At 38.0% G+C, this 25,084-nt stretch overlaps 1 protein-coding gene across 1 annotated transcript in view; it reads right to left on the bottom strand.

Moving 5' to 3' along the window:
• Positions 1–25,084, bottom strand: part of HEATR5B (HEAT repeat containing 5B) — a 98,355-nt gene that overhangs the window by 27,590 nt on the left and 45,681 nt on the right. The window contains exons 22-26 of the mRNA XM_007082423.3: positions 19,701–19,845; positions 14,148–14,387; positions 13,388–13,639; positions 8,063–8,244; positions 5,503–5,571 (exon numbers count right to left, since the gene is read on the bottom strand). Coding sequence (XP_007082485.1) covers positions 5,503–5,571; positions 8,063–8,244; positions 13,388–13,639; positions 14,148–14,387; positions 19,701–19,845 — 888 coding nt within the window. The remainder of the gene's footprint in view (positions 1–5,502; positions 5,572–8,062; positions 8,245–13,387; positions 13,640–14,147; positions 14,388–19,700; positions 19,846–25,084) is intronic.

Here is a 25,084-nt window from a genome sequence, read left to right as displayed (position 1 = left end):
AACGTTATTCTGAGCGCTATGGAAGAGATTAAAAAATAAATAAAGGGTTAAAATCTGGTCCCTGTTCTCAAGGAAGAGAACGTAGATTGAGTGAACACACACGACCATTTTAGGATTGCAATACTACACTTAAAAACAGAGAAGGGAGACATCACTTCCAGGAGGAGAAATGGGAATGTTTAGAGATCAGGAAGGTCTGTGTGTATAGATACAGAGGAGTTACAAGGGAAAAGTGATGAGATTAGCAAAGTTAAGTGGGATCAGATTATGGTGCAATTTAAATTCCAGGAGAACTGAATACTGACTTTGTTCTATGGGCAATCATAAGTTTCCAAGGCCTCTGGGCAGGGAGATTACAATTAGAATTATGCTTTAGGAAGATTGCTCCGGCATTTATGCTAGCAAAGAGGGTGTTTAGATGGTTAGCCATGTGTTCAGTAAAGTGACTATTATAATATTGTGGGACAGAGAATATAGATGAAACTGGGAATGGAATAAAAAGGGAGAGTCATCTGAGAGAGATTTGGAGGTAGAAATCACAGGATCTGGAAACCAATTAAATATTTTTAGGGGGAGGGGGCGGGGCCTTAGAAAAAGTGTGAGGACTCAAAGATTGCCAAAGCTTCTAACTTGGATGAAAGTGAGGAAAGTGAGGCCACTGCTTAAGAGACAAGAAAGAAAAAAGGAAAGGTTGGGGGAGATGAGAAGTTAGTGAGCATTTTTAACCTTGCACAGTTTAACATGCTGAGTTCAAAGTACTAGTAGGGGACCTGTGGGAAGATATTCAGCAGACAGGTGGAACCTTGGTTCTGGATTTCAGGAGGAAGGTAAAAAATAACGAAGTAGATGCTCAATATCAGTCACCATCAGGGAAGTGCAAATCAAAACCACAATGAGATATCACCTCACACCTGTCAGAATGACTAAAATAAAAAACGCCAGAAACAACAGATGTTGGTGAGGATGTGGAGAAAAAGGAACCCTATTGCCCTGTTGGTGGGAATGCAAACTGGTGCAGCTACTATGGAAAACAGTATGGAGGTACCTCAAAAAGTTAAAAATAGAGATAACTTATGATCCAGTAACTGCACTACTAGGTATCTACCCAAAGAATACGAAAACAATTCAAAGGGATACATGCACTCCTAGGTTTACTGCAGCATCATTTATAATAGCCAAATTATGGAAGCAACCTAAGTGTCCACTGACAAATGAATGGATAAAGATGTGGTGTATATGCATGTGTGTGTATACACACACACACATATATACACACATATCATATATGTTATATATGTTACATATATACACATTATATATATTACATATATACATTATATATATTACATATATATATGATGGAATATTATTCACCCATAAAAAGAATGAAATCTTGCCATTTGCAACAACATCGATAGATCTAGAGAGTATTATGCTAAATGAAATAAGCTTATGCTAAATGAATAAGACTAAGACAAATACAATATGATTTCATTCATATGTGGAATTTAAGAAACAAAATAAATGAACAAAAGAAAAAAAAGAGAGACACAAACCAAAAAATAGACTCTTAACTATAGAGCAACAACTGATAGTTACCAGAGGGGAGGTGGGTGGAGCTAGGGTGAAGGAGATTAAGAGTATGCTAATACGATGAGCACAGAGTAAACAACAGAATTGTTGAGTCGCTAATATTGTACACTGAAACTAATATAACACTGTAGTTAACACTGGTTATTATTTAGTAATAATAGCAATGTTACCAGGTAAATTTGTTCAAGGACTGAGGTACAAAAAAAAGGTGTTAAGGGCAGAACACAGGGCAAATATTTATACTTAAGGGACAAGTGGAATAAGAATAAACAATGAAAGAAATTGAAAACACAATTCCAGAAAAACAAAAGAAAAACCAGGCAAGTGCGGTGACACTGGAGCCAAGGGAAGAATGTCAAGAAGTAAGGGGTGGCCTGGTAGTGCCACCTTTACTCCACAATTACAAGTCCTCACGTTCTGATTATCTGAAATCTTTGGGTCAAGATGTGGGTCACAATTCACAACTTTTTGATGAAAGGTAGTACGGCCAGTGAACCTCACTAAGAAATACGTCAAGCAAGACGTGTGGCAGCACCCCCCCAATTAACAGAAGGACACTTCTGTCGTGAAATGCAGTACGAATCACAGTAAGAGGGACGGATCAATACTCTAGCCCCACTCAGCTTCACATCAAGACAAATGAGGACAGTCAGCTCAGGTTTCACCAGCAAATAAATAATGAAAAAGCTTTTGTTTTTCAGAGCGTTTGGATATTAAATCATAATTAATGGATTATGTTTCTATATTTAAAATGTTTTTAGGGGCGCCTGGGTGGCTCAGTCGGTTAAGCGGCCGACTTCGGCTCAGGTCGCAATCTCACGGTCCGTGAGTTCGAGCCCCACGTCGGGCTCTGGGCTGATGGCTCAGAGCCTGGAGCCTGCTTCCGATTCTGTGTCTCCCTCTCTCTCTGACCCTCCCCCATTCATGCTCTGTCTCTCTCTGTCTCAAAAATAAATAATAAAACGTTAAAAAAAAAAAAATTAAAATGTTTTTAAGCTGAGAATAAATATTTATGTAAATCATTTTATTCTCTTATAATCTTATCCTCCCAGAATTCAGAACTAAGTTTAATAAAAATTAAAAAGGACATTTTAAAATTGATTGTTATTAATTATGAACATATTGATGGCAAAATAAAATGCCAGTCAAAATATTGTTGGAAATATAATGAAACTTGAAGTAGAAAGATTTTAAATATGATTATGAAAATAGAGTTGCTATTCGTTAGGAAACTGAGCAACATATTGAAGAGATCTGATACACATTTCTCTTGAGGTAGAAATACAACTAAAAGTTGGGGGAAACTAAACACTGAGGATTTGGCACAAAGTTTAATTTGTAAAAACATTAATTATCTCTTCCACTTTAAAGAAGATGAAACTAGATATTGCAGGTACTGCATTATAGGTTTGGTTTATCAAGAAAGGCAGAGCAGCACTGAATCAGCAAAATCATTTTCAGAGAAAAGACCTTGGCCTTACATCAAAGGAGGGGTGCGTGAATGTACATTTATAAATTTTAATCTGAAATAAGATAAAGTATATATTATGTTTAAGATTGCTAGGCTGATTTAAATGATTTTTTATTAAGCCATTGATTACTTGTCCACACGTGTGTTCCACTTGAGTCTTCCTGTAATATCTAAAAATTATCCTGATTTTCAGGTTTAACATAACATCTATTCAGTAAATAAGGTGGGATGCAATGTTTCATGACCTGTCCAAAGCCAACTCCTTACTTTTCTTTAAGGAAAAGGAATTTGCAACCCACTGTTCCATTTGTTTCAAAACCAGGTTTCCTTCAAGAAACAGACGGATAGGAGGTCAAAACTTAAGCCTGCCTCTAGATAAGGAGAAACTTCTTATAGAAAAAGCAGCTAGAGCCACATAAAGAATAAGACGTTGAAGGCAAATTCAGTAAGAGGAAATTTCATAGTACTCATCCACAAGATGAAATCTGAATAGCCTTTGCTTTTCTATGAACAGGAGCTTTGTATGATTCTTCTGCTTAAATACTATGCTTTAAAACATCACCATGATACATTTATTTATACATAACTATGATTTCTGATTGTCTGTTGGTATCCCAAACAAAACGGCCTCCTCTAACTCTGAGGTTTGTATCATGATCCACAGACTTCTCTTTTCTTTTTAAAATTTTTTTAATGTTTATTCATTTTTTTTGAGAGGCAGAGAGTGAGTGAGTAGGGGAGGGGCAGAGAGACAGAAAGACACAGAATCTGAAGCAGGCTCCAGGCTCTAGAGGCAAACCCATTCAGCCACAGAGAGAACACAGTAAGAACTTCACACTTACCATTGCAAACAGCAGAACATTCTCTTTTTAGAGGTCACAGCTTGATTATGGATTCTAAGCAATAATGATGGACCCAAACCCATACTCCAGAAAACTGGGAAGGAGAGGGTTGCCTCTCTTCTATCTTTAGGAAAGCAGATAAAGACTCTGATTTCCCGGGGGCTCCTGGGTGGCTCAATTGGTTGAGCATCCAACTTCGGCTCAGGTCATGATCTTACAGTTTGTGGGTTCGAGTCCCATATTGGGCTCTGGGCTGACAGCTCAGAGCCTGGAGCCTGCTTCGGATTCTGTCTCCCTCTCTCTCTGCCCCTCCCCAACTCGGCTGTCGGTCTGGCTCCCTCAAAAAGAAATAATAAACATTAAAAAAAAAAAGAATTGGATTTCCTGAAACACGGGAGTTTAATGCATGAATCCTTTTTCAGAATGAGGCATGAAAAAGAGGAATTTATTAAAAGTGTAGGAATATAAGTGCTTGCTTTTGTGACTCTTTTCAAATGTAATAATGTTAGAACAATTCCCCTGCAATTAATTTTACAGTTAAATTTCCATATTGTTAAATTCTCTTTAGGATAAGTGATTCCCAGAAACTTGTACATTTTTCAAAACTTGTGATGAAAAAAGTCTTTTTTGGGGGTGCCTGGGTGGTTCAGTCGGTTAAGCTTCCGACTTCAGCTCAGGTCATGATCTCCCGGTTTGTGGGTTCGTGCTTTCTCTCTGTCCCTCCCCAGCTTGTGCTCGGTCTCTCACTCTTAAAAATAAACATTAAAAAAAATTTTTAATTAAAAAAAAATCTTCTTTTATGTTTATTTTTTAAGTTTATTTATTTTTGAGATAGAGCATGGGGGAGGGGAAGAGAGGAGAGGGGCTCCCAATCAGTCTCTGCCCACTCTCAGCCCAGAGCCTAACATGGGGTCTAATCTCTTTAACCATAATATCATGGCCTGAGCTGAAATCAAGAGTCAGATGCCTAACCGACTGAGCCACCCTGATGCCCCCCAACAATTTTCTATTACCTAATTATCATTAATAATACATTATTTAATTATTTTGTAATCTTACTTTAGTTTTTAGTTGTTTTTATGATTTTCATACCTCTGTTTACTTCTGGATAATATAAAAGCTATGTATCCCAAAGTCATCTCCTCAGCTATGACAAAAAAAGGGATGCGACTAAGTTACTACTTCATTATTTGATACAGAATAAAAAAGGAAACTGTCACTATTGTGTTTTCAAGATAAAAAACAAATATTATTTGATTTTTCCCTCTTCTTTCTTGGAGGTGAAATTCTAAGGCATCTATTAACTTAAAGAAGGTAACTATAGGAGCGCCTGGGTGGTTCAGTCAGTTACGTGTCCAACTTCGGCTCAGGTCATGATCTCGCGGTCTGTGTGTTTGAGCCCCGCGTCGGGCTCTGTGCTGACAGCTCAGAGCCTGGAGCCTGTTTCAGATTCTGTGTCTCCCTCTCTCTGACCCTCCCCTGTTCGTGCTGTGTCTGTCTGTTTCAAAAATAAATAAACGTTAAAAAAAAATAAAAAAATTAAAAAAATTAAAAAAAAAAGAAGGTAACTATAGAAAACCCTATTTTTCTTCTTACCTGGCAAGCTTTTGCTATTATGTCTGATGGGGTATCTTGTGAAAAGGCTGGTCTTAGAGCAGCTCCCACCTAAAAAAAAAAAAAAATGAATATGAGCGTTTTGTTTTAAAGATACGTGGTAAACATAAAGCCTCTTGTGTCCTTGGAGATGAAAACACACAAAATACATCATTGTTACTTTCCTTTTTATCACATCTCCCTTATCTCTCTTCTCAGTTACAATAAACTCAAACATACCGTTTTTCTTTTGCTTTCCAGGAGGTTACAATCATTATCAAATCTGTATGAATGCTATACCAAAGAGGCAATTAATCTTGTTTCTTTTTCCTTTGTTTTTGTTTAATAGTAAACAAGATTTTCTGACAAAGTCACAGGCTCCTAGAGATAACAGAAAACTGCTATTCTTTTTTATTCTGTCTATATTTTCCTGAATGTATTTCTTTAAAAAATTTTTTTTTTATTATGTTTATTTATTTTGAAAGAAAGAGAGAGACAGAGTGCGAGTGGGGGAGGGGCAGAGAGAGAGGGAGACACTGAATCTGAAGCAAGGCTCCAGGCTCTGAGCTGTCAGCACAAAGCCTGATGCAGGGCTTGAACCTGTGAGTGTAAGATCCATGACCTGAGTCCAAGCTGGACGCCCAACCGACTGAGCCACCCAGGCGCCCCTCCTGAATGTATTTCTAACAGTATTTACCTCATGGGTGAATCTCATATAACTGGATCAACTCCTTTAAATAACTGAGTAATACTAAAAATTCACATAGTCATTTAAAGACCTTAGAAGCCATTTTACCTCAAAAAGAGGTGCTTTCAGAGAAGGATTCTCAAGAAATATTCATTTGTGTACCATTGTTACAGTAATAAGTAAAGGAATATTAGCTTTAGCTTTCAAAAATATTTTTTTTTTACATTTATTTATTTTTGAGAGAGAGTGAGTACGAGCAGGGGAGGGGCAGAGAGAGGGAGACAGGATCTGAAGCATAAACACAGAGCCCAACGTGGGGTTCAAACTCACCAACTGTGAGATTATGACCTGACCTGAAATCAAGAGTCAGCCACTTAACCAACTGAGCCACCTGGGTACCCCATGAACTTTAGTTTTAATAAGCCAACCCAGTCATTGATTTTTAGATATACTAAATTTAATGTGCATGAACTGAACAAGGAATTAGATATATTCAACTCCTAATTTGAGACATCTTCCCTTACACAAGAGTCAGTCACTAAGATATTATCAGTAGCCATTTGGAAATGGATTGAGTCCCTCTCTGTGACTAAACACACATGGCAACTAATTGCAGTATTGGTGGTACAATCATCAACTAATCACAGAGCTGGTGCTGGATCCTGTACTGAAGGTAGAAGAGAATATACTATAAAAGAGATTACCGGCTTGACTGATAAAAGTGGAATATGACAGACTATATAGAAGTAATATATCAATGTTGAATTTCCTGAAGTTGAGAACTGTTCTGTGGCTATGTTAGACAATGTTCCTGTCCTTTGGAAATACAGACTGAAGTATTCAAAGGTAAAGGTACATGATTTAAATAATTTATCTGTAAATGGTTTAGAAAAAAAAAATGTGTGTATAAAGAGAGAGAAATATAAAATCAATGCTAAAGCAAATGAGGCAAAAATAACCATTGGTAAATATGAGTAAAGGGCATAAGACAGTTTTTTGTACTATTCTTATAATTTTTCTGTACGTTTAAAATTATTTCTAAATAAAAAGTCAAAATAAAGCAAAACAGAACAACAAACCTTCATTTTGATAGGTTGGGTATTTTGGAGTAAATAGTTGAATATGGATTTTCTATAGCCAGCTGGGCTAGAAGCTATAACTTCCTCACCAGTACTTATGATGGAAAAACAATGGATTAAAAATTATTCGTACTTTTTAATTTTATGTATGTTTGAGTATAGCTTTTAGATAATGTGTTGTGTATCTGAAGCTAAGATTTTGATCACAGTAAAAAAAAAAATGTGTATTCTTTCCTTGCTAACTTTGTCTTCATATAACCCATCATTACCAGGATTATATCTATTGTGCCTCAGGCGAAGAAAACAAAGTTATAAATCTCAGGAGAGAAAAGTATCTCTGTTTAGAACAAAATAAAATATTTTTTAAGGTATATAATTCTTTCAGTAATATTTTTAACTGCTATTATTAAAAGTTATCCTTCAGCGTACAAAGTTGCCCTTTGTATTTTTAAAAATGCTTATCAAGCCTTGACATATAAAAGTAATGTCAGCAAATCCACAACACTCTCTGAATGTCCTTTTATCTTTTAAATGGCATGGCTAAACATCTAAACACAAGACTGAAAAGCTAGCCTGCGATTTCTATTCTAGTTTTATCATGAATATGCTATCATAACTTAAAAATAGTTTTATCCTATGGTTTCTTCAACTGTGGGATTCAACTATGCAACAGACAATGGGAATAAAGACATATAGTTGAAGCTCCAAAGACATTTCTCCAGGGAATCCTTGTCCCCTTACTCACCACACAAAGAATCAATTTTAAGTTTTTAAGTAAACAGAGTATCTCACTCACATTAGCTTGATACTGCTCCAGAATCACTTGGCCTGGAAATTCTGGCTCAGGCACAGATGCAAACTTCTTGATAATGTCTTCAAGTGCTTGGAGCCCAGCCATCCGCAGCTGGTTACTATGATCTGTTGCAGCCATGAAGGCCATGCGAATCAGGTCAGAGAGATGAAGTACCAACAGGTCATCTAAAAATAAAATAGACGGCAAAAAGGAAAATTTCTGCCCAAATAGGTTTAATATGAAATGAAATAAACTTCTTTAAAAAAGCACTTATGGGGGCGCCTGGGTGGCTCAGTCGGTTGGGTGACCGACTTCGACTCAGGTCATGATCTCACAGTCTGTGAGTTCGAGCCCCGCATCAGGCTCTGTGCTGACAGCTCAGAGCCTGGAGCCTGCTTCGGATTCTGTGTCTCCCCCTCTCTCTACCCCTCCCCTGCTCATTCTCTGTGTCTCTCTGTCTCTCAATAATAAATAAATGTTTAAAAAATTAAAAAATAAATAAAAAATAAAAAAATAAAAAAGCACTTACATTCCATACATTTCACTGTGTTTAAAAATAACAAAGATACACTTTCAAGAAAGCTTATCTATCATAATTTCTCAAGAACATTGGTAAACCTTTTACACAGTATGGTAAAATAGATGACATTATTATACGACAACATTTGAAGCAAAGTAACTGATTATCCTAACTTTCCCCAAAGGAGTTTATAATTCTTTAGAATGGGGTCGGCAGATTTTTTTTTTTCTGTAAAGAACTAGATAGTAAATAGTTTTGGCTTTCCTGGCCATATAATTTCTTTTTATTTTTTATTTTTTTAATCTTTATTTATTTTTGAGAGAGAGACAGAGCGTGAGCAGGGGAGGAACAGAAAGAGAGGGAGATACAGAATCCGAAGCAGGCTCCAGGCTCTGAGCTGTCAGCACAGAGCCTGACGCGGGGCTCAAACCCACGAACTGCGAGATCATGACCTGAGCCGAAGTCGTACGCTTAACCTACTGAGCCACCCAAGCATCCATGGCCATATAATTTCTAACACAACTACTCAACTCTGGTGTTGCAGAATGAAAGTAGTCACAGTCCATGTGTATATAAATGGGCGTGCTGTGTTCCAATAAAACTTCATTTAAAAAAACAGGTTATGGGCTGGATTTAGACTGTAGGCAGTAGTTTCTCAACTTCTACTTTATGGAAAAGACTTTTGCAAGGTAAGACGTAGGAAGGAGAAGACTTTTTCCTTTTAGAATAAAGGCTGCTCCAGATCTGCCCAAACAAAGCTTAAATGCAAGTCTCAAAGTATTCAAAAGATAGCAGGTAATTTAACTATATCCCAGAACAAAGTGTAATACTATTTAAAGGAATACAACAAAATCCAGCACTACTACCATAAAATTTGCAATATCTGGCATGTAATAAAAAAAATTACCAGGGATGCAAAGAAGCAGGAAAATATATTTCATAACAAGGGAAAAAACTCAGTGAATAGAAACAGATTCAGAAATGAAAGGGATGATGAAATTAACAGACAGGCAGCCTAAAACAAGTTTATTATAAACATGTTGCCTATATTCAAGAAAGAAAAGGAAAGCCCAAGCATAATGAAGACAGAAATAAAAGAGAAAACCACAAATGGGACTTGTAAAAATTAGAAAATATATATATTGGAAATGAAAGATAAATTGGATAAGATTATTAGGGATTAGTGCCAAAGAGGAAAAGATTGGTGATCTTAAAGACATAGCAACTAAAATTATCTAAATAATTTATCAAGCTCAAGTACTCTAAAGTTCTTCAGGCTGCTGCAAGACTCTCAAAGTCCTTTTGAAGAAGTGGCAAGTCTGTGTTTCAGCCTGATTCCCAAACAGCTCCTATTTAAACAGGTTTTTGCTGTTATTCTTATTGTGAAGGTTGTAAGACAAGTTCTTCTAATTTTTTCCTGTGCCTACCTAAAATTCTTATTTCAGAATCTTAAGTTTAAAAAAGAATATCTATTGGTTTGGGGAAGAGGAACAGAGGAGAGAGAAAAAGAACATTTAGTCAGAAGCCCGCAGTGCTTCCTCACCTCAGGGAAACAAAAACATTCCACCAATAAAAATCAGGAATAATGAAATGCTGCCACAAGTTGGGAGGAAATTTCCAAGGTAGATGGAACTCGCTTAAAATGGGCCTATTCATATTATGCCAACCCAGAAGTAAATTAAAAGGCCCATTACTCCTCTGTTACTCTCTGCCACCTAATTAAAAAGGTCTAGAATGACAGCACTCTCACAACGAAAAAGTAGACAATAATTCCTAAATGAAAGTGCTATCGCTTCTCTACACAATTCTCTACCTCCAACTTTTCTTAAATCAAGACCTCTTTTTTCCAAATCCTAGGAGATGAACTCCTAAAGCAGGGGAGTGGGAAGGGACATGGGGCAGAAATTCTAAAATGGGGAATTAGGGGACTGTTAGAGCCTCTCAAGCGCAGAGCCTGCTTGAGATTCTCTCTGCCCCTCCCCCATTCATGTGCGTTCACATGTGCGGACTCTTTCTCTCAAAATAAATAAAATGCACCTAAAAAATAATGTTCTATAAAAATCAGAATAAAATACAGAAAATCACTTGGCATCTCAACAGGATGCACAAAGTCACAGTTAGAGGTTTATTATATTCTGGGACTGGTAGTTCCGTACAACAAAAGCACAGTGCATGCAAAGGGAGATAAGGATGATACAGGAAGAGCCTGGATAGCACATTTATTTGATCTGTAACTTTTCATACACACTGACATTACTGTTCAGGACGGCAGGCAATGGGAACTAGAAAGGATCCTCTTTCAGTCCAGCAGAACAAAGCATGTCAGATACTGAAATCTAGGTTGGAGAGCTGTTATATCAGCTCACCATCCAGCTACCAATGTGAAGCATCCAGTTAACAAAGACAGAGAATATGGGCAATCCACCCACACACAATGTGAGCAAATTCCAAATACGCACTCTACCCTTTCAAGGATATATAAACAAATAAGCCTGTGGAAAAAAAAATACACCCAGGCAAAAGAAAGATTATGAAGATTCCAAAAGAACTAATCTCAAAAATAATTTTCTGGGGACACCTGGGTGGCTCAGTCGCTTAAGTGTCCAACTCTTGATTTAGACTCAGATCATCATCTCATGGTTCGTGAGATCAAGCCCCACATCAGGCTCCCTGCTGATTGCGCAGAGCCTGCTTGAGATTCTCTCTGCCCCTCCCCCATTCATGTACGTTCACATGTGCGGACTCTTTCTCTCAAAATAAATAAAATGCACCTAAAAAATAATGTTCTATAAAAATCAGAATAAAATACAGAAAATCACTTGGCATCTCGACAGGATGCACAAAGTCACGGTTGCTATAGAATAAGAACAGAAAAATCATAAGGAGCCCAAATGATATGATACGATGAAGGAAGAAGACAAAACAATTAAACGAAAACTAAAAACATAAAAGAAGACTTAAGATCCGCTATGGGGGGCAGAAAACAGTAAAACATTATATCCATGACATAAAGGGAAGCCTTGTGAGGATCTCTGAGAATGCAGGGAAAAAGACAAGATACAAATAATGAGAGAAAAAACAATTAAACACAAAGAAAGGAAAGCCAACTTAAGGATCTTCACCTTTCCTTAAATGTAATATGCATACTTCTGTGCCTTTACAAATTCTCTTACTTTCTCTGCTTATAATAAACCAGTGCGGTAGGCGGAATAATGGTGCTCAAATATTTCTACACCCTAATCCCTACAACCTGTGAATGTTAAAGGGACTTTGTACATGGAGATTATCCCAAATTTAACAGGTGGGCCCAATCTAATCACATGTGCCTTAAAAGCAGAGCACCTCTTCTGGCTGTAGTCAGAGAGAAGTGTGACAACTAAAGGTGGATCACTGAGAGAGTCAATGTTGTTGGCTTCGAAGACAGAGAGAGGGGGCCACCAGTCGAGGAATACAGGCAGCTGACAGAAGCTATGAAGAAAATAGACTCCTCTAGAGCTTCCAGAAAGGGATGCAGCCCTGCTGGGACCTTGATTTTAGGCCAGGGAGACTCATGTTGGACTTTCTGACCTACAGACCTATAGGATAAAATAATCTGGGCCACTGAATTTGCGGTCTTTTCTTACAGCAGCAATAGAACACTAATGCAACCAGCTTCTTCTACCTGCAAAATCTTTTCTCTGTCTTTAAAATCCAGTTTCAAAATCACCTTTTCTGTGAGATCTTCCCTGGCTCTTCAGGAAATGAACACTACTTTTTTTATGTTCCCCAAATACTCCGTCATACCACTATGGGACATGTAATTGTTTGAGACAAGCCTTTTTGTCTTCTAGACTAGAAATTCCATTCCATTCCAAGGATATGGACTCTGTTTTCTTTTTCTTTGTATCCCCAATGTGTAGCAAAGAACAGGATTTGGTAAATATTTGATAAATAATGACATGAATAAAGACACTGTGCTCGTGATAATTGTGCTTTCCTGATAACTGTACCTTCAGATTCACATTCTATACATGGAGTACTGTTTTACCTTTTGTTTTTTAATCCATTTGTGAGCTCTAGTAAACTGAAAGGCATTTAGTAACAAAACAAACTGGAAGGCATTTTAATGTACAGACTTCAATACTATTAACATATACAGTTTGTCTTTACATATGTAAGAAAATGACAGGGCAATGAAGAGACAACAAATTACGAGACAGAGTCTATTACTCTCTTACTGCCCTCGGCTTCTCTGATTCTCATTTGTAAAATGAGGATATTGGATGCGATGATTTCTTTGCAAACTCCCTATAATACTGGATCCAGGGAATTATGGGATATAAAAAGCTCATAAAATATAAAAAAGTGACAGGTTTCAGTAACCAACAATTTTCACTTTTTTCAAACTACCTAGCAGCATTTCTGAAATCTGAGAGTTTGAGTTGAATTGAATGATAGCATTCATGAATTCTGACATTCTCCATGGCTGGGGACTGCAAAATTCACTTTGCTTATGCACCTTAAAGCGTTGCTCTATCTTTTACATTGAAGTGCTAAAACTAGGACAAAGTACAAAGGATATGTAAGTTACTGTCATTATTATCCTGAGGGGACATGATTAAGATACATCTACCTTAAGATAGGTAGACATATACCTTTGAACCACTTTCTTCAACTTATCTTCCCAATACAAAGCAGAAGATGGGTAGTATGTTTAGGGGACAGAAAACAAAGGTAAAAGGCACATGAATGAAAGGCAGAATCTAAAGCATGTTACCTAGCAGCAAAATATCTCAAACCTATAGAAGAAGTACTGATTTTAAATTTACTTGTAGGGTTTCGTAGTTTAGCAGAACGTGCCATCGCAAGATCAAAGTGGGCCTGGTCTGCATTCTCACACAAATTGATGATTCGGCACAGGCAATCGGCAGCGAACACCCGAGTGGCCCAGCGAGGTGCCACGAAGGGCTTTGATTTATCTTCTTCGCCTAGTGTGGTGAACATGGTATCATCATCCATTTCATCTTTCTTCTCAGATTCCTCATCTTTTCCACTACTTAAGGGAGTTGCAGTGCTCATATCTGTAACAAAAAACAGCATATTATGACAAATTTCCATATAGCAAAAATGATGTTATAGAACTTGCATTCATGTTAGAAGATTGCTAATAAAAAAGGACTAAATTCTCATTCCTTTGAAAACAGTAGAATTGGTAAGATAAAAAAAAAAAAAATCAGAAACCAAGCAAAGGGTAACATAAAAGCCTTTTACATATTTCACTAGTTTTACATATTATGTTGAACTACGGAGTAACTGGGGGTTTTCATACATGAAAATTTAATTTGAATTTAGCTGTTTCCCCCAAATCAAAGAAAGCATATTACTTTGTACTGTAATTTAACCTTCAACATTTATATAGGGATTTACAGATTAAAATGTATTAGTATTTTTAAATGCAAGCTCAAATTTAAATCTATGTATCTATATATCTTTTTATGTATCTGTATCCATATATTTACATATACAAAAGTATACGAGAGGGAAAATATTCACTATTTTAAGAACATATTTTATATATTGAATACATACCACTAGAAGCTGCCAGGACATCTTTACAAAGCATTAGCCAATGCGAAAGTTTCTCTACAGCCAGTGATGACAGCATATGCCCCAAAGTATCGTGAATATCAGAACATAATTTTCTATCTGTCTCCCGGTCTAGCATTCCAAAAAGAAGCCCTTCAAGACCAGTTTCTGTTATATTAACACCTTGGTGCCGGCAATGGATATCACTTCGAGAACTAACTCCTGGTGCAAAAGGACTGACATCTGAAAAGCAAGTTTTATAAATGAACTTGTACAGGATTTTGTTGTACACTAGAGGTAACAATTACGTTAAATACCAACGCTTACATGTAAATTCAGGATTACAACAAAACAAGCTAGCTACACATACAATTTATGTTCTCCAGTTTACATACATATCCTTAGGTTTAGAATTTAATCTGACAATAAATCTGATCTTTAAGACTGATTATTCTGAGGTAGTTTAAACAAATCTCCAGGGAATGCTAAATAGATATATATTTCACTGTAAAAAAGAAAAAGTGTGGGAAAGAGATATATTTCTAGGTAGATTGAATTTAATGACCTAAAAAATAATTACTGCTATATTTGTTGGAAGAACAAATTGAAATTCATTCAGTCTTATAGTTCAGATTTTAAAAAATCTATAAAGCCAGAACACAAATCATAAATGGATTATAAACTACACGAACACTTAAAAACTGGGAAAGTCCTTTCCAAGAAACATACAATCCAAAAGTAATACTGAATGACGAGATGGATAAAATAGGTGAAGGGGATTAGGAGGCACAAACTTCAAGCTATAAAGTAAGTCACAGGGATGAAAAGTACAAATAAGGAATACAGTCAACAATATTGTAATAATGTCGTATGATGACAGATGGCGACTACACTTATCATCGTGAGCACTTCATCATGTACAGAATTGTGGATCTCTATGTTGTATCCCTGAAACTAACATAACATTGTATGTTACTTATACTTCAACTAAAAAAGCAATATTGAGGGGCGCCTGGGTGGCTCAGTCGGTTAAGCGTTCGACTTCAGCTCAGGTCACGATCTCACGGTCCGTGAATTCGAGCCCCGCGTCGGGCTCTGGGCTGATGGCTCAGAGCCTGGAGCCTGATTCTGATTCTGTGTCTCCCTCTCTCTCTGCCCTTCCCCCGTTCATGCTCTGTCTCTCTCTGTCTCAAAAAAAATAAATAAATGTTAAAAAAAAAAAAAAACAATATTGTTATAAGATAGTAAATGTCTTGCTTTATCTGAAAATCTTTTTGTTCTTATAAACAGCAAAACTTGTACAAAAGGTAGCCTTAAGAATGAACACCGTGGGGGTACCCAGGTGGCTCAGTCGGTTAAGCATCTGACTTTGGCTCAGGTCATGATGCCATGGTCTGTGAGTTCAAGCCCTGCATCAGGCTCTGTGCTCACAGCTCGGAGCCTGGAGCCTGCTTGGGATTGTGTCTCCCTCTCTCTCTGCCCCTCCCCTGCTCATGCTCTGTCTCTATCTCAAGAATAAATAAACATTAAAAAAAATAATAATAATGAATACTGCGAGCTCCAAAGTCTCCGAAGTCAAGGTCCTCTGAACCTTGAAGAGAGTGAGACAGATGGATGGAAACTGAAAAGTGACTCTTTTAGTTGAGTCACTCCAAAGACAAATGAGGGGTGTCTGCAGAAAACAGCCACAATGAATGGAATTCAGACAGTAGGAAAAGTCAAAAGAAAAGGTTCCAAGGAAAGAGAACATTAGTGAGAAATTAGACACAGAAGCTTAATTTTCACTTAGCAGCAGGTAATATGTTCCCATATCAGAAATTATACTTCTGTAACATGAATTTTCATAGCTACATAGCAAACCACTGAATTAAGAGAACATTGATTAACTTATTGAGGATGAATTCCTAAAAGGGGAATTGCTAGGTCGAAGGGTAAGCTGACAAAAAATACTGACAAATCCAAAAAATGTGTATGACTTTACATTTCTTCCTATCTGCAGTGTAAGACATTTGTCTTCTATTCATACCTCTCCCAACGCTAGTTATAATCATTATTTTTAATCTGGTCAGTTTCATAAAAGAAAAATGCTATCTTATTATTGCACTGACTTATAATTTAATTATTAATCACTGGAGGTTGAAAATATTTCCTATGTTGATACTTGTTCTTTGATAAAACATGTTTCTTATGCTCTCATGATTTCTGTAGATGCAAAAGACAGTTAACATAGCAGGCCTGAGAATACTTAGTAAGGCCTGATATTCAGGTTAGCCCTCCGTTAGCATCTGAGAGAACTGGGTTTCAGGAGGGTTCCCACCATTTCCTGGTAAAAGTGGCTCACTATGCCTAACCTGTTTGTACAAACAGTATGGTTTATGCCAAACATCCGCCTGACTTTTGAACATCTGGGCTTTTGAAACATGCTAGGCAGACATACCCCGTCAACCAGTGCCCAATAAAAACCTTGGGGACTGAGTCTCTGAGAAGATTCCCTGGTAGACATTTCATGTGTGTTGTCAAAACAGATTGTTGGGGAGTCAAGCAGCTCCTGTGTGACTTCATGGGGCATGGGCGCTTGGAAACCTGAGCCTGGTTTGCTCCAGACTTCACCCCAAGTACCTTTTCCCTCTGCAAATTTTGCTTTGTATCCAGTTGCTGTAATAAACCATAGCCATAAGCATGACTATATGCTAAGTCCTCCTACTGCATCATCAAACGTGGGGTGGTCTTAGGACCCCCAACACACTAAGCTTTTAAGCTTTAAAAATATTAAAACAGGGGTGCCTGGGTGGCTCAGTTGGTTGAGTGTCTGGCTTCAGCCCAGGACATGATCTCGCGGTCCGTGAGTTCGAGCCCTGCGTCGGACTCTATGCTGACAGCTAGGAGCCTGGAGCCTGCTTATTGTTCTGTGTCTCCCTCTCTCTTCCCCTCCCCTGCTCATGCTCTGCCTCTCTCTCTCTCTCAAAAATAAACATTAAAAAAATTAAAAATATTAAAACATAAATATACACACTTCAATAAATAAAGCAATAAATATATTTTGCAAATATTTCCCCCTCTTAGTTTGTCTTTCAACTTCAATGATGGTGGCTGAATGTAAACGTTTTAAAATTTTATATCTTGGGCAGCCATGGTGGGTCAAGAGGGTCGGTACTATGGGAGGTTCAGCAGGACTGAGCGAACTGGGAGTATACTGAGGTCATCAGCAGCAGCATCAACAAATTGTGGACTTTCTCAACTCATTCGATACATCTTGTTGGTCAAGACTTGCAACACTAAACGAGAAACTGACAGCCTTTGAACAGAGACTAGAGTACACTGAAGCACAGGTGACAAAAGGTGAGACCTAGCACCGTGCCATGCTGCTGCTGGGAGGCGTACATGGGAAAGGCCCCAGCAGCCTCCGCTCCTTCCTCTCTCCTTAAAGAGCAACAGGGCTTATTCTTGTTTTACTTTTTTCCAAAGCGTGGCCTTTGGGCCCTGCCACATACATTGGTGTGTGATGTGGCGTGTGGGAAGAAGTCCAGGGGCACTCTCAGAAACAACATTAGGCATTTTACCTTTTATTTATTTATTTATTTATTTTTAACGTTTATTTATTTTTGAGACAGAGAGAGACAGAGCATGAACGGGGGAGGGTCAGAGAGAGGGAGACACAGAATCTGAAACAGGCTCCAGGCTCTGAGCTGTCAGCACAGAGCCCGACGTGGGGCTGGAACTCACGGACCGCGAGATCATGACCTGAGCCGAAGTCAGCCGCTTAACCGACTGAGCCACCCAGGCGCCCCAGGCATTTTACCTTTTAAGTAACCATTTTGTAGAACTGTTTGTCAATGTATTTGAGGTGTGCAGAGCCAAACGCCCGGGACTCTTTGTTAAGGTCCTCCCCACCTCCTTTTCTCTCTCTCTCTCTCAGACTTTCCTTATAGCTCCCATTGCCTCTGCATTGGTTCTATAAACAGTCTTTGTCTCCTTTCCACCTTTGGAGGGGCGGGGGGTGGAGAGGAGCGGTGCTGGCTGAGAACACTTATGCCCTGGCAAGGTGGCCACCAGAGAATGTTGTTGGTAACCCACCAGTTTCTTGTCCTTTTGGGGAGGTCAAGGCCAGGCCCCCACTTGGCTTGAAGGGACATTTTCAGAATTTTCTTTCTGTCATTTGAGGTGTCTTTGCCTCTCATATTTCTCTAATAAACTCCTCAATTTTTAAAAAAGATAAAAATAAAAAAATTAAAATAAAATTTTATATCTTATTCAGGAATATTCTGTAATTACTTTTGGTTCTATGTTTTCTCTCTTAAAAGCAATAATGTTTATTGTATAGCTTCTTTTACATTTCTACAATACAGTATATTTGTTAATAGAGCTCCTACACTATGCCAAAATTGAAGATATTTTAGTATCTTGCTTCTTAGTACCCAAGCAACTTCTATGCATTTGAAAGCTCTTGTAAGTAAAAATTTTTCTCTCACAATAGGGAAATATCTGTCAATTAAGCTCTGAAAAAGTTCCCAAGCAACCAATCCCTAGGGACTAGAAGACCAAGTATGAAATTCAAGTTATACATAAAACCCCCCAAAAAACAGAAAGAATTGAAGAAAGCAAAGATCTACCTTTGCTACCCAAACATGTACTGACATTTCTTGTTTTATTGGTCGTTCTAGCTTTACCTTCTTGAGGAAAAGTTGCATCACTTTTCCAAAGGGACCAAAGCTTTCAGGTACCCCCCAAATAGATCACTGCTCTTTCCAGAAGTCTATCAGTGATACTGAGCATCATCCTTAGAGTTAGTTATCCTTTATATATAGCTAAATCATCCTCAAGGCATGGCACAAGTATCTTGATATTAAATGCTGTTCAGCTCCAAACCTTAAAAAAGGTAAAAGTGTAAAATTACCAAGAAAACCATACTGGAATTTTTTGGGGCGTGTGGGTGGCTCTGTCAGTTAAGCATCTGATTCTTGATTTCAGCTCGGTCATGATCTCAGAGTTGTGGGATCAAGCCCCATGTCAGGCTCAGTGCTGAGCGTGGAGCCTGCTTGGGATTCTCTCTCTTCTCTCTCTGCCCCTCCCCTGCTCATGCTGTCTCTCTCTCTCTCTCTCTCTCTTTCTCTCTCTCTCTCTCTCAAAAAAATCAATAAACATTTATGGGGCGCCTGGGTGGCTCAGTCAGTTGAGCGTCTGACTTTGGCTCAGGTCATGATCTCACGGCTTATGGGTTCGAGCCCTGCATCAGCCTCTGCGCTGACAGCTCGGAGCCTGGAGCCTGCTTCAGATTCTATGTCTCCCTCTCTCTCTCTCTGCCCCTCTCCCACTTGCTCTCTCTCTCTAAAAAATAAATAAAAACATTAAAAAATTATAAATAAATAAATAAGCATTAAAAAAATCTTTCTAAAAACTACACTGGAGGTGTTTTCTAAGTGACAATGGTTTTATTTTATTTAAAAGGACAGGAAGAATGACTATCCTTGAAAGCAAAAATGTTACTTAAAGAGCAATACTCCTGTGAAATGGTTAAGTATTTAAACAAAAAGAATAATGACCGATAAAGTAACTTACTAGTACCACTGTTCTCCTTGTCGCCTGCATTTTTGGCTAGGCTCATGGCATATTCACAGACTTCCGCAGCTTCTCTTTGGGCGAGCTGCCGGAGACAAGCCACGGCTGCGCGTCGAAGCAGCAAATGGGAACTACATAAGTGAACCTGTAAACCATGACATATTAGACAATTTTTTTAAAAACACTGTGATCTCATTTACCTAATGAATATATATTAACACTTTACTTGGGAAGAGGCTCTTCATTGAACAACATCAGTTGTTAAATATATAGCCAAATAAATGGCCTTTTGGAAAAATAATAATACCAATAAAGCACATAAGGAATATTTTAGTGGCCAAAATAACTGTCCCAAGACCTGATCACTAAAGACCATACAATATACTTACATAAAAATCCAGATGGATCTCTTGCACATCTTGTTTTACACATGGTCCTACTAAATGTTGTCATCCAAAATTTTTAACTGCAGGGGTGCCTGAGTAGCTCAGTCGGTTAAGCATCCGACTTCGGCTCAGGTCATGATCTCATGGCTCGTGGGTTCGAGCCCCGCATTGGGCTCTGTGCTGACAGCTCAGAGCCCAGAGCCTGTTTCAGATTCTGAGTCTCCCTCTCTCTATGCCCCTCCCCCACTCACGCTCTGTCTCCCTCTGTCTCAAAAATAAATAAACATAAAAAAATTTAAAAATTGTTAAGTGCATAAAGATTATATGCAGTCAATGAAAAGTTAGCAAGGAATGAAAGCAAAGAAGGGTTGTTTATTAAAATTAAAAAAATCAAGCCAATATTTACACCTGGAAAAAATTCCAAAATGGGTCCTTTTGGAAAAGAATTGTTTTTCATCTCAAAAGATCCTGAAAGACATTGAAAGAATCAATGCAGCACACTTTAATACATGAAGTATAAGACACAGCATAACATGATGATTAAGAGCTTGTGCTCTGATTGCTTGTGCTCTGATTGCTAGATTGGGTTTGAATCTTGGTTGTCATTTACTTGTGTGTGACCTTCGACTAGTTACTTAACCTCTCTGTGCCTTGTTTGTCCATATGCAAAATGTGGAGAGTAATTCTTTGCAGGAATATAGTGAAAATAAAATAAGTTAATGCAAGTATTTTGCTTAGAACAATGATTGACATACTTACTCAATACAGATTAGTTATTATTACTATAAAGCTGATTCACCAAGAAAATATTAAATTAGGTCCCATGAGCTACTTCTTAAGCAAGGAGATAAGAAATGTAAGTAATATATGTTAGAAAAAAAAATCTCATCCAGAAATAGCGAAAGGGGGAATAATTATATGGAATACACCACCCCTTCACAATGCTAGATAGTATATTTTTATACTACCAATATAGCATTTTTAATTCCAGATATATTTGCATAAAATTCATAGCCCGTGAAACTTATACCAAGTATTTAAAATATATATATATATATATACATATATATATATAACTGAGGAGAGAAAACCTGACAGATTTTTTTCAATAAAATGTTTTATTCACTCCATTTCCTTAAAATTAAGACATTTTGGAACTTTCAAATATCCTCTAATTAGAAAGCTTAAGCATGGTCACATGAGATGCGAAGAACAAGTCACTTAGTCTCTCAGAGTTTCTGCCTTTTCATGTGTACATTGGGGACAATACCCACCCTATCTTACATGATTGTGGTAAGAATCATATGATTAAATATATATAAACAAAACATCATAAAAATTTAATTTAGTTGCAACTAAATAGAATTGTAGCTAAGAGGGGTGCCTTGCTGGCTCAGTCTATACACCATGCAACTCTTTATCTTGGGGTCGTGAGTTCAAGCCCCATGTTGGGCACAGAGTTTACGTAAAAAAATTTTTTTTAATATTAAAAAAAAAAGAATTGTAGCTAAGAAAATACATTCAACAAATGTTGATTGGGAGAGCTGAAGAGAAAAAAATAGAACACTTTTGTTTTCAAAGTACTTTTAATACTCCATTTTAGTGATTCTGAGGCATATATATTTTTTTCCATTTTAACATCTCTAGTATTAGAGATGCAAATTACAATCGATGGTGTCTTACAGTCACTGTAAATCAGGTAAAATAAAGACATATTTGTTTGAATAAATATTTGCTAAAAATATGTGGCTTCCTAATGTCCCTCCCTAGCTCCTTAGAGATAATGAGAATCTATAGTGACTTCCATCATTATAGTTTCATTTAGCCTGCTCTTGAACTTTATATAAATGGAACCATGTAATGTGCTCTTATGTCTGACTTCTCAGAAATTTATCTGTGAGATTCATCCAAGTAACTACATTTCAGTTTGTTTTTATTGCTGTGTAGTGTTCTGTTGAATATTATATCACTATTTATCCACTGCTCACTGGTAGACATATAGGTCATTTCTGGGTTTGGGCTATTTTGAATAACCAATCAATGAACATTCCTGCACATGTATTTTGGCACACATCTGCATGTACTTCTTTCAGCTATTTACTTAAGACTGAAGTTGCTGGGGGCACCTGGATGGCTCAGTTGGTTAAGTGTCTACTCTTTTTTTTTTTTAATGTTTATTTTTGAGAGAGAGACAGAGCAAGAGGGCGCACACGCATGCATGAGTGGAGCAGGGGCAGAGAGAGGGACAGAGGATCTGAAGCAGGCTCTGTGTTGACAGCAGCAAGCCCAATATGGGGCTAGAACTCAAGAACCGTGAGATCATGACCTGAGCTGAAGTCAGACACTCAACTGACTGAGCCACCCAGGTGCCCCAAGCGGCCTACTCTTGATTTTAGCTCAGGTCATGATCTCACAGTTCCTGAGATTGAGACCGCATCAGGCTCTGCGTAGACAGCACAGAGTCTGCTTGGTATACTCTCTCCCCCTCTCTCTCTGCCCCTTCCCGCTCACACACTCTCTTTCTCTCAAAATAAATAAATGTAAAAAAAAAAAAAAAAAAAAAAAAAGCCTATAAAAAAAAGAGTGAAGTTTCTGGGTCATAGCATATGCATATATTAAACTAGTTTAGATTATGCCTAATTGTTTTCCAAAGAAACTTTTTTGTCTTATATTTCACAAACTTCAGGAACATTGTGTTGCTTACTCCTACAGTAGACCTCCACCTTTCTATAAAAATGCCTGTTATTTTATACTTTACATCATCTTGCTATCTCTTGTTGCACCCACCGCATATACATCCTGGACAACTGGACGTCCCTGCTCTGACACTGATGACCTTGGGCATTCAGTTCAAGTCTTTTTCTCACTGACATTTCCTACAACTACCCCAGATGACATCAATGCCTATGTGTGGAATACTTCTGTCAGGACGGGAGAATGAGTAACTGTGGTCGCCTGGTAGAAAAGCAGTTGCTTGCCAAGAGGGAAATAACAATGCTTCAGAGAGGTGGTTGTTCTTTCAAAGACACATTTTGAATAGTTCTAACATCACACAAATTTTAACACTTTTATGTCACTTAAAGATTACTATGGTGAAACTCACCTCTCAATACATTTGCTGAAAAAATAAATCACATTTCATTTGTGTGAGGTATTACACATGGTATCACATAATATTGCCATTTCTGATGGCAATGATTGAGTAGGAATAAACACGAAATTTGTAAAAATCTGAACCGATTTCACTAATTTGGATGAACCCACGTGTGGACTAATTTTCAGTGTTGAAAGACCTGGTATGGAGACAGCACAGGGGCTTTTGGCAATGTGGAAACAAGACAACCCCTTGCATGGCCCCTTTTCTCATCGCTACCTGCCAAGCCACCTCCTTCCAACCAACTACCTGAAATCTCACTACTTAGCCTCTTGGAAGAGGTTCAGGAAAGTGCTCCAACACACCTTGTAATAAAACCCTTGGTGTTCTGCCAAGGGAATCAGTTTTGAGGCTCATTGCACAGCCTGTGGCTTATTGATAACCTCCACTGAGATAAAGAAACTCATGTTATTACTTTACCAGATCCTCTTAAATGTGCTCTATTTCATAAGGTCAATGCCATAGTATAATTATATTTAAGGAGAAAAAAATGGAGAGAGGAATCAGACAACCTAAAGAATACATGTCTGTGTTTTGTCAGTAACCTACGTTTGTCAGTAACCTAAGCTGTATCACGTAACAGAGTCACCTTGCTCAAGAGATGCCATCAATGCCCTCGGAGCTTAGGCATTAAACCATGGTTTTTGGCAGGATGCTACGTATCTTGTTGCAGAATGCAATCAGACATGAACTATTAATCGACTATTTTCTTTGCGGATGTTTTTTGTACACATTTCATGTGCATCTGGTTTCTGCCCTGCAGCACTCTCAGATTCTGGGATGGTCTAGGACGGGTTCACATTCCCCTGGTCTATGGTGAAACAAGAGCAAACCTTATTGCGTCCGTTAAATATACCACATCAGATCTAACAACTAATATGTTGGCCTTTCAGTCCCTTCACCTCATTCTGGGTAACCTCCTCCCTTTTTCTCAGCAATATCCTCCCACGGTTACATCTGTAGCGCCTTTCTTTCTCCTTGTATATCAGCCTCATACTGTCTTTTCCTTCCTCCTTTACTGAAATGAGAGCTCATAATCTCAGCACTATCTTGTTAGTATCCTTATTTCTTTCATCCTGCTGTCATTTAACTGAACCTACTTGGCCAAAGTCCAACCATGAACGTACCAAAGCATCTATCTGGCTGCTCAGTGCCTGCGCTCAGTTGATTACAGGTTTTGGAGAAAAATCCTACAAGCTGAACTGCTACCATTACAAATCACACACTGGAGCCAAAAGGGTCACTATTCTCCGCTGAAGCCTTAGTCCTACCACAGAAACTCCTATGTCTCCAGTTAGTTCAATCTCCCACATCCCACTCCTGTCAAATTTCTGGCCCTCTTCTTTGCTCTTTTGTTCATAAAACTTATCTTCCCTTTTACGTGAAAGTAAAAGTCATTGGATGATAACCCCCCAACTTCAAGCCACCAAATCCATAAACTCATCTGTATGTACACTCATCCTCTCCCCCTTTCTTCATGCTGTACCGGGAGAGAGATTCTCTTCCTTGTGCCCTGAGAAGTTTATCCCATTAGAAACCTTGGGTGATTAATTATCTCTCCACTCTCCGTCCCACACCTTAAACTCTCCCACCCTACTGGTTCCATCCCCTCAGCATTTAAACCCTCACATCTCACTACCATAGGAGAAAAAGTCCATCTCCCCCTTGACCTACTGTCCTCAGTCCTCTCCTACAAAGTGAACTTCTGGAAAGAAGTTTCTATTCATATCCCACCATTAGCCCAATGTATTTGGGCTTCCACTGGTACCACTCTGCAAGATGAGCTCTTGCTAAAGCCATCATGTGACAAAAGTCAAAGGACACATTATAGCTCTCATTCTTAT

The sequence above is a fragment of the Panthera tigris genome, chromosome A3 (genome assembly GCF_018350195.1).
Source record: "Panthera tigris isolate Pti1 chromosome A3, P.tigris_Pti1_mat1.1, whole genome shotgun sequence".
Classification (NCBI taxonomy): Eukaryota; Metazoa; Chordata; class Mammalia; order Carnivora; family Felidae; genus Panthera; species Panthera tigris.
Note: the sequence above shows the minus strand (reverse complement) of the source record. Positions and strands in the feature narration are given on the sequence as shown.